General features: G+C 36.8%; 2 protein-coding genes across 2 annotated transcripts; both read left to right on the forward strand.

The window, feature by feature from the left end:
* The first annotated feature begins 8,484 nt into the window (after positions 1–8,484).
* LOC107494008 (uncharacterized) lies at positions 8,485–9,099 on the forward strand. The gene is made up of 2 exons (XM_016115044.1): positions 8,485–8,617; positions 8,699–9,099. Exons 1-2 carry the CDS (start codon positions 8,485–8,487, stop codon positions 9,097–9,099), a joined length of 534 nt encoding a protein of 177 aa, XP_015970530.1.
* Positions 9,100–9,132: 33 nt separating this feature from the next.
* On the forward strand, positions 9,133–9,767 carry LOC107494009 (uncharacterized). Its single transcript, XM_016115046.1, has 2 exons — positions 9,133–9,253; positions 9,313–9,767. The coding sequence occupies exons 1-2, from the start codon at positions 9,133–9,135 to the stop codon at positions 9,765–9,767; spliced, it is 576 nt and encodes a 191-aa protein (XP_015970532.1).
* The last annotated feature ends 319 nt before the right edge of the window (positions 9,768–10,086 follow it).

Below are 10,086 nucleotides of genomic sequence, written 5' to 3' on the forward strand. Positions count from 1 at the left end.
TTGTTGAAAAAGTTGGTAAAAACTTTTCATCTTGTATAAATGATGTTCTTCTTGTCAATGGTTTGAAACACAATTTACTTAGTGTAAGTCAATTGTGTGATTTAGGATTTGAAGTAATTTTTAGAAAATTTGTGTGCTTGGTTGTTTGTGAAAAAACTAGGGATATTCTTTTTTAAGCTAAGAGATGCAACAATGTGTATGGATTAACTCTTGAGGACTTGAAAGAACAAAATGTAACATGTTTTACATCTCTTGAATCTGAAAAATGGCTATGGCATAGAAAGTTGGGTCATACTAGCATGTACCAAATTTCTAAGCTAGTGAAGAAAAATCTGGTTAGAAGAATTCCTAAAATTAAATTTGATAAGGATCTTGCTTGTGATGCTTGTCAATTAGGCAAACAAGTCAAATCCTCTTTTAAACCAAAATACCATTAGAGATGTTACACATTGATCTTTTTGGTCCAACTAGAACACAAAGTCTAGGAGGTAAACACTATGGTTTGGTAGTGGTAGATGATTACTCTAGATTTGGTTGGGTACTTTTTCTTTCTCATAAAAATGATGCTTTTCATGCTTTCTCAACCCTTTGCAAGAAAATTCAAAATGAAAAAGATTTAAAAGTAGCTCATTTGAGAAGTGATCACGGAAAAGAATTTGAAAACCAAGACTTTGAAAAATTCTGTGATGACTTTGGAATTTCTCATAATTTTTTATGCCCTAGAACACCTCAACAAAATGGGGTTATTGAAAGAAGGAATAGAAACCTTCAAGAAATGACTAGGGCCATGTTATGTGAGAATGAGGTTCCTAAATTTCTATGGGCTGAAGCTGTAAATACAGCATGTTATATTTTGAATAGGACAATAATTAGAAAAGGGTTGAAAAGAACTCCTTATGAGATATGGAAAGGAACCCCACCAAATCTTAAGTACTTTCATGTTTTTGGATGCAAATGTTTTGTACTTAACAACAAAGAAAAACTTGGTAAGTTTGATCCAAAATCTTATGAAGGAATGTTTGTTGGATATTCCATCACTAGCAAAGCCTATAGAATTTACCTTAAAGAACATAGAACCATAGAAGAATCCATACATGTTACTTTTTTTATTCTAACTCAATTCCCAGTACTGTGATAGAGAGTGATTCAGATTGTGAAGGAGCTGGAACAAGCAAAGAAAATCCCAAGTCTACCCAAATTGAAGAATCTGCCAGCCCGGTTTTATCTCGTCAGATCGAAGGAGAAACTTCCATTTTGTCTCCTGAGCAGACACGAGAAACTGAAACAGTGAGACCACCAAAAGTTCATCAAAGCTCAACACCTGTCCGAAAGCCTAGAGAATGGAAATCCATGAGGGGTTATCCTCATGACTTCATCATTGGTGATCCCTCTCAAGGTGTAACCACAAGATCCTCCACCAAAAGGCAAACCGAACCTAGCAATCTTGCCCTCTTGTCACAAATGGAGCCCAACAATGTCAAACAAGCTCTTAAAGACCCATCATGGGTTAAAGCAATGCAAGAAGAGCTTGCTCAATTTGACAAGAATGAGGTTTGGACACTAGTATCCCATCCGGATGGTAAGAAAGTAACGGGTACTAAATGGGTTTTTAAAAATAAACTTGGTGAAGATGGACAAGTTGTTCGTAACAAGGCTAGATTAGTGGCTCAAGGTTACGATCAAGAAGAGGGTATTGATTTTGATGAGTCTTTTGCTCCGGTAGCTAGAATGGAAGCAATTAGGTTGCTTCTTGCCTATGCTGCCCACAAGGTTTCAAAATGTTTCAAATGGATGTCAAATGTGCTTTCCTTAATGGCTTTATTGATAGAGAAGTGTATGTGGCCCAACCTCCCGGTTTTGAACATAAAGATTTTTCAAATCATGTTTTCAAACTTTCAAAGGCTCTTTATGGCCTTAGGCAAGCTCCAAGAGCTTGGTATGAAAGGCTTAGTGCCTTCTTATTAGAAAATCAATTTCAAAGGGGTACCACGGACACGACTTTATTTATTAAAGTTTCTAATGATGACATCCTTCTTGTTCAAGTTTATGTGGATGATATTGTGTTTGGATCGGCCAATGAGTCCTTGTGTGAAGAGTTTGAAAAACTCATGACTAGTAAGTTTTAGATGAGTTTAATGGGAGAGCTAACTTTCTTTCTTGGCCTCCAAATTAAACAAACTCCTAGTGGTACTTTTATTCACCAAGGAAAGTATGCAAAAGAACTTATCAAAAAGTTTGACCTAGAAAATTCTAAACCAATGGAACACCAATGCATCCAAATAATAAACTTGAAAAAGATGATGATGGCAAAGATGTGGATGAAACACGGTATAGGGGAATGATTGGTTCACTAATGTATCTTACATCCTCTAGACCGGATATTGTTCAAAGTGTGGGTGTATGTTCAAGATTTCAATCTCACCCAAAAGAATCCCATCTTTCGGCTGTTAAGTGCATCATTAGATACATTAAGGGAACATGTGATTATGGCTTATGGTATCCAAAATTTGATGATTTTTGTGCAGTAGGGTTTTGTGATGCAGATTATGCGGGAGATAGAGTGGATAGAAGGAGCACTTCCGGCATGTGTTGCTTCCTTGGAAGCTCACTTAACATGTGGTCAAGCAAAAAACAAGCCACAGTGGCTCTATCCACAGCTGAAGCTGAATATATATCCGCATCTGAATGGACGAGATAAAAATAAATGCATGATGGGAGAGCTATGATTAAGGGGGAGACTGCGCAGAAATAAATTTCAATGGGCCCCACAAAATCTCTTTGACCCATCTCTGACCGTTTTGTTAGTTACTTACCCTTTTGAAAATCAAATCTCAAAGTTGTCCTATCATATCTAGTTGAAAAAGGGATAATGTCAAATCAAATCTTTCTTTTTCAACTAATCCCTTGATTCAAGGAACCACCTTTTCAAATCCTTGGGAAACTGCCTTGGTTAATAACCACGCATGATGACCATTAACCACCCCCCACTATCTCTCTCCAATCAACATTTATTGCTTCCTTAACCTCCCTCCACTTTCCACCTTTGGCCATCCCTTCTTCTTCCACCCTCATTGTCTCTCTTCACATAATGAAAAAGAAAACTGCATCAAGAAAAAGTGGAAGAATCCATCTCTCTCAAAAACAGTTCACTCCACAATCACACACACATATTCACATTCACTCTATATCTTCATCCTCTCCCTCTCAATCTACCAAACAAACACCCACCATGAGAAAGAAGATTGCTCACAAAAGCTCTGGCCGTGGCAAAAACAAGGAGCCCAGTGTTGAGGAAGAATCATCTCACACCTCACCCGTTCCTTCACCACCGCCACGTTCACCAAAGAAGGCTACACCACACACATCAGGCAGAAGCTCTCAGAAGCCCAAAGGTTTCGTGTTGCATGAAACCAGGGAACCAGCAAATCTTGAGTCACTGGAATTCAAGAACAAATTTCACAAGCCACATTCTCACTATGATCCATCCAGATTCTTGACATGTGCATTCTATGAATTCCATCAAGAGGTTTTGGAAAAAAGGCATATCTGTCCCTCATATTTGGTGAATCTTGAGCAACTGGCAGCCAAAGGAATCGTCTTGCAACCTCTGTTTGACAACATCAAATGGTCCCCATTGCTCCACACTCATAAAATGGTTTATCCAAAATTGGTTAGGCAATTTTATGCAAATCTCAGACTGATTGATGGTAGTCTTTACTCCTATGTGAAACGTGTGCATATCACTCTGAACACTGAAACCATCAGTGCTGCCCTTGGCTACACGGATGAAGGACCGAGGGTATACATGAGTGACAAATGGGATGAACATATTGGGCTTACTTACAAGCAAGTTCTCTCTCATATCTGTGCAAACATGTCTGGATTAGACGGCACAGTTCCTACTCACAAGGCTCTTGGACCAACCAACTCACTACTGCACCGCATCATTACTCACATTTTAACCCCACAAAGTGGTTCTCACAATAGGGTAACAGTATCTGATTCTTTAATAATTTTTGCCCTTGTTACTTCTTCTCCTATTTCATTTGCTTATCTCATGATTAGACATATGTGGAAGTATGTAAGAAGTACCAAAAAGGCTAATTTACCTTATGGAATGTTTTTCACGTGTATTTTTGAGTACTATAAGGTAGATTTAACAAATGAGGCTGTGGAGAACAAATTTTCTATGATCAAAGGTGGTGATGTTGTAAAAGGAACCAAGAGAAAGAAATCAATGCCAATGGACAGCGACCTTGAAAGTCAGTTTGAATCCTCCAAAGCAACCGAATCCATAAGAGAAATCCTCACCGAATTCTCCAATATGTCTACACTCATGGTTCAATTTCATAGGGCTACTCGCAAGCTAGCCTATGAAAATGAACGGGCTTGGGGGAGATGTAAAGAGAGAGTGGGTCTGATGCTGGCAAACTTGGAGAAGGATCTGGGAGTTGCCAGTGAAGAAGATGTTGGAGACTCTGATCTCAATTTGTCTGATGATTAATGTTATGTTTTAAGGTTTAGGATATTGGCTTAAGTAGGCTCAATCTAGTACTTTATTTTGTTGGGTTGGAAACTCTTATAACTCTGAGATACCCTGTGATACTCTGCTGTGTTTGACTATATTTTGAATAGTTTGCTTGCTATATCACAATTGTTTGCAGGTGACCCTTTGATGACAAAAGGGGTAGAAAAATAAAAAATTAAAATTGGAAAACAGGAATTGAAATTCTCTCTTGAGAATTCATGATCATTCCTGTTAAATAGGATTGATGCTTGAAGTATCTGTTTTTATTGTGATGCAACTGCTTTGAATATTGCTGCCATCATTTGATTTTTTAAAATGTGCTTACTGTGCTTACTGCTTTGAATATTGCTGCCATCATTTGATTTTTATCTTGGTAAAATGTGCATACTGTGTTTATGATACATTTGAATTACCTTGATAAAATACATGCTTAATGTTGGATTTATTTTTGGTAGTTTTTCTTAATTCTTAATGGGAATAGTTGCTGTGTTTGAAAAGATTATATCTTGCTTGAAAAATATTTTTCCTACCATAACTATGATTGCTCTGATTTGTTGAAAAATATTTTTTAAACCAATTTGAACAGCAAAAATTATTTCTGTTTGATTATGTTGTGAGCATTGAGCAGAAAATAAGTTTATGATGTCAAATAAGTTTTGATTATCAATTTAAATTGCTCATAGATCAAGCATTTAGCATCACATAATATGCTAAATAACATTGTTAATTGAAGCTTGATTTAAATGTCACAGGTTAGTGCTTCCCTTGGAAAAATAGCATACATCAAGGGGGAGCCATGTGATAATTTGAAAGGGGGAGAAATTCAATCTTCAAAGGGAGTACTCGTACTCAAATCTTTCAATTTCTTTCCATTTCAATTTTAATAATGTTTGTCATCAAGGGGGAGATTGATGAGTTTGAAAAACTCCAAATTAATATTTGTGATGAACAAACATTATTGAAATATTTAATTGCAAAATTATTAATTTGATCTTCATTTAACATATGTTAATTAATAATTTTGTGATGCAGGTTTTTAATTGGGCCGAAATAAATAGAGAGATCCCAAGCCCAATAAATTAAAATTCAGCCCTATGTAATTCTTATTTGGTGATTGTTGGCTGAAAAGGTTTTATCATTTGGGCCAGAAATTAAAAATTTCCATAAGCCCAATTAATTTGAATGAATCAAAACTTTATTGGGTCAAATTGAATTTTGTCTCTACCAAGCCCAATTTAGTTTTGATGAATATTCCTCATGCATGATCCGAAATATACTTCATCAGGAAAGCAAATGTTGATATTTGCCTATGCCTTCCAACGGATCTCAATTCCAACCATGTGATGGATTTCAAATTCATTAAATTACCATTTATTGCATGGGAACTATGAGAGAGAATTTGACTTTGATTTGATGGGAATCATTATGATTCTTGCTACACACCACTCTAAGAGAAGTAAAAGCAACTTTTACCAATTAATTGGTTAAACCCACTAAAATGCTTTTCTTCCAAGATTTTCTATTCTCTCTCTCATCTCTTTCTTTCTTTGCTTCGGTCATTGTCCAAGAAACAATGGAAGCAATGTTCAACAACCAAAAGAAAGAAGAAGATGCATGCTTCAAGACCATCGAACTAATGATGGCAAGAAAACATAACAAAAGAAAAGTATGCTGTGGCTAAGATCTGCATCACTTATGGTAAGATTCTGTGATGAGATCTTGGCTTCTTCATACCAAAAATGGTTGATGAATATTCGGCCAGCAAGAAAGATCTTTGGAGACATGGCTTGTCTTTGATTCTGCTTAACCACCACAGGAAGTAGCTAGAGTGGCGAAGTGATGGAGGAGGCAGAGATTGGAGCAGATGAAGCCATCATCATCATGAAGCATCAAGGGCCAGAAATCCATCTTGGGGAGCAAGCCAAGGATGGAGCGTTCAGATTGATGAAGGGTGATGAGCAAGGAAGGACTAGAGGTATTTGCATGTTGGTTATGCGTGAGTTACCTCTTCTCTCTTTCTGGCCGAACCGGTTTATTCTGCATGGAGAAGAAGTTAAGCTTGGTTTGTTTGGTTTCAACTGTGGAGGCTTCACTCTTCTATAAAAAGGGTGAACAGCCATGGTTTGAAGCAAGGAGAGTAAGTGCAGAGTTCTTATAGCTACCCAAGCTAACAGAAGTTCTTCTCCTTCAATGTTTTCTATTTTGTAATTTTCTGTTTAATTTTGTCATATCTTGAGTCTCATGGAAAAAGGCAAACAGTGAGGTTTGTATGAAAAAGTCATAGAGCGGAAAAAGGCAGAGAGTGCAAAATTAAAAGAAAAAGCCATAGATGTCTTAGAGTTCCTTTGTACGTCTATGTTATGTTTCATGATTCTGTGGGAATTCCCTTGTAAGTTGGGTTAGCACTTTACAAATGTGTAATCTGGATTATTATAGTGAAATTCCATCATTGTTGTGATGAAGACTGGATGTAGGCTGCATTGCACTTAGCAGTTGAACCAGGATATATCTGGGTTTAATCTTCTCTCTCTACTTCTTCATTTCTGTTTCTGCTGCACAGGAACTAAAATAAAAAATGTCTCGTGCCAAGTGATGAGACAAAAGTAAAAAATCTCGTGGTTAGGGACGAGACAAAAACAAAAAAGTCTCCTCAAAGACTAGAAAGTGTATTCAAGCAGAAAAGGGGACTAAGATTCAACCCCCCTTCTCTTAGCCACTGAAACCATCACAACTGACCCTGTAGTTGGCACCGATCAAAATGGGAAAATATTTTGGAGTCGAATTCATAGCTACTGTGTAGAATATTGCTCCGACATGACAAGGGGGTAGTTGCATGTAAGAAACTATGGTATAAGATCAACAAGGCTGTTGCACAATTTGCTGGTTGCTACGATCAAGCTAGTCGAAACATAAGGAGTGGTTCGAACATGATGATATAAAGGAGTTCGCTTATAAACTTTATTCCACAAATTATGGTCAAAAATTCACTTTTGAGAGGCATTAGAACATGCTTCGGTTGGAGCAAAAATGGAGAAGCCAACTACCTACACAGAATGGCGGCTCAAAGAGAACCAAGGTTAGTGCAACTGGAGCATACTCATCCTCATCAAACCCAGAAACACCGTTGGCTGACGAGCCCAGTGTGGACTCTCCCGTTCGCCCACAAGGATCAAAGAAGAGCAAGCGAAAAGGTAAGGGAAAAGCACAAATGTCTGAAAATTTTAGCGAAAGAAAATTATCGGTTGTTAAAAAATTATCTCTCATGGAAGATATTAAGAATGTTAGAGAAAAGGAACTAATGGATAGGGAAAAATGAAGAGAAGAGGAGAAGGAACATAGAGCAAAGATTATGGCTATCAAAGAGAAGGAGTTACAAATTCAAGCGGCAATGAAAGAACAAGAATTACAAGCTCAAGCGGCAATGAAAGAACAAGAATTACAAATTCAGAGGTATATTAAAGAAATGGAGATAAAAGCAAAAGAAAGGGAAATGGAAAGGATGGCTAAGGAAAGGAAAAGGGAGATGGATATGCAAATACTTAATGCTAACACGTCTTCAATGAGTGAAAAACAACGAGCTCTTCATGAGATTGCATGCGAGAAAATAATCGCCAAGTGGTTTACTTAATGGTTCCTTGTATTCGTAGAGGTATGTAGTATGTTCTTATTTTTACTGAGTATTACTGGTATGTGATGTAGTTTGTTTTATTTATTTCTGATGTAAGTTTTTAAATTAGTCAATATTATTGTGCCCTTATTGTTCATGAAAGTGGCCATTGCAAAACTAGCCGTTAAGTAGTCGTTGCAAAACTAGCCGTTGCAAAACTAGTCGTTACCTAGCCGTTAAGGTACTTATTGCCAACACACTTATAAATATCAACTATCAATGACTCCGCAACTCCACTTCAACTCTTGTTTCTCACCTCGAAAGAGAACTAAAAATTACATTTCTAAATATGGCTAGAAATTTTGATGATATGTTTAATGAGGCTTTGTATGGCAAAAGAAGACGGCAAGATAACACACTCATAGATAATTGGTTCGATGAGTGTTTACTCGAAGATTCAGAAGAAGAAAATATCGATAGAAGTTCTATCCCAATTACTCGTAGATGGATCAACAGAGATCGAGAAGCAAGACATGATCGCCTTTTCTAAGACTACTTTGCAGATGAACCGGTGTATAATGCTGACATTTTTCGACGGAGATTTCAAATGAGAAGACATGTGTTCCTTCGGATAGTAGACACTCTCCCAAACGTCTATTCGTATTTCCAACAGAGGGTTGATGCAACTGGAAGAAGAGGCTTGTCGCCACTCCAGAAATGTACCGCTGTGATATGGATGTTAGCATATGGCGTAGCAGCTAATGCTGTTGATGATTATGTGTGCATAGGCGAGATCACTACAATTGAATGCTTGAAAAAATTTGTTGAAGGTGTCATTTCGGTGTTCGAGGATAAATACTTGCGAAAATCCAATCCAAATGACATACAACGCCTGCTACAAATGGCGGATGGTCGTGGCTTCCCTAGCATGTTGGGTAGCATTGACTGCATGCATTGGCAATGAAAAAATTGTCCGAAGGCATGGAAAGGTATGTACATGAGTGGCTATCGTGGGGTTGCAACCATAGTACTTGAGGTTGTAGCATCTTCAGACCTTAGGATATGGCATACATTCTTTGGAGTTTTTGGTTCAAATAACGATATCAACGTGTTAGATCGTTGGAGGTAAATTATACTATTAATGGTAATAATTATACTATGGGATACTAATTAGCAGATGGTATTTATCCTGAATGGGTCACATTTGTCAAATCAATCTCAAAGCCACAAGGGAAAAAACGCAAGTTATTTGCACAATACCAAGAAGGGCAAAGAAAAGATGTGGAACGAGCATTCGGAGTATTGCAAGCACACTTTGCAATTATACGTGGTCCAGCTCATTTTTGGAAAAAGAAGAAGCTTGCCAACATAATGAGAGCTTATATTATATTGCATAATATGATTGTTGAGGATGAAAGAGACACTTATGCAGGAAATTTTGCTCAAGGCTTAGAGTATGATGATGTCGAAAATGGCTTATCACAACATCAGTTGGGAGAAGAAGATTTTGCACCATACCATCAATTTCTCCAAAGAAATGCCCAACTTCAAAATAGGCAGCAGCATAGACAATTGAAAGAGGACTTGATTGAACACATATGGCAATTTCACAATGCTTGTCGTCAACTATAGAGCATAATTATGTTTTTCTTTGTATTAAGTAGTTTTACAAATTAGTGTAATCCCGAATTATATATTGTGTATTATTGTTATATATGAATTTATTTAATATTAATATCTTTTAATAGTGAATTATTTTTAAATTTAAAAATTTAAATTACATTATTAAAAAAAATCAATTATATTAATTTCAAGTATTTTAATTAATTAATTAAGTGGGACCATAATAGGGACTAAAATTAGTTCCTTCTAATGGAGAAGAGATAAATGTTTTGAGTTCCTATTTACTGTTTATAACGCAAAAGCTGATGTGGAGTTACTTTTTATGACA

The sequence above is a fragment of the Arachis duranensis genome, chromosome 6 (assembly GCF_000817695.3).
Source record: "Arachis duranensis cultivar V14167 chromosome 6, aradu.V14167.gnm2.J7QH, whole genome shotgun sequence".
Taxonomy (NCBI): Eukaryota; Viridiplantae; Streptophyta; class Magnoliopsida; order Fabales; family Fabaceae; genus Arachis; species Arachis duranensis.

What these genes read in the sequence shown, in the direction of transcription:
- LOC107494009 (XM_016115046.1), top strand. Translation starts at nt 9,133, where the DNA reads ATGAGTGGCTATCGTGGGGTTGCAACCATAGTACTTGAGGTTGTAGCA. An exon ending in CGATATCAACGTGTTAGATC is followed by an intron (nt 9,254 to 9,312) that starts GTTGGAGGTAAA and finishes ACTAATTAGCAG; the next exon opens with ATGGTATTTATCCTGAATGG.
- LOC107494008 (XM_016115044.1), top strand. Translation starts at nt 8,485, where the DNA reads ATGGCTAGAAATTTTGATGATATGTTTAATGAGGCTTTGTATGGCAAA. An exon ending in AGAAGAAAATATCGATAGAA is followed by an intron (nt 8,618 to 8,698) that starts GTTCTATCCCAA and finishes ACTACTTTGCAG; the next exon opens with ATGAACCGGTGTATAATGCT.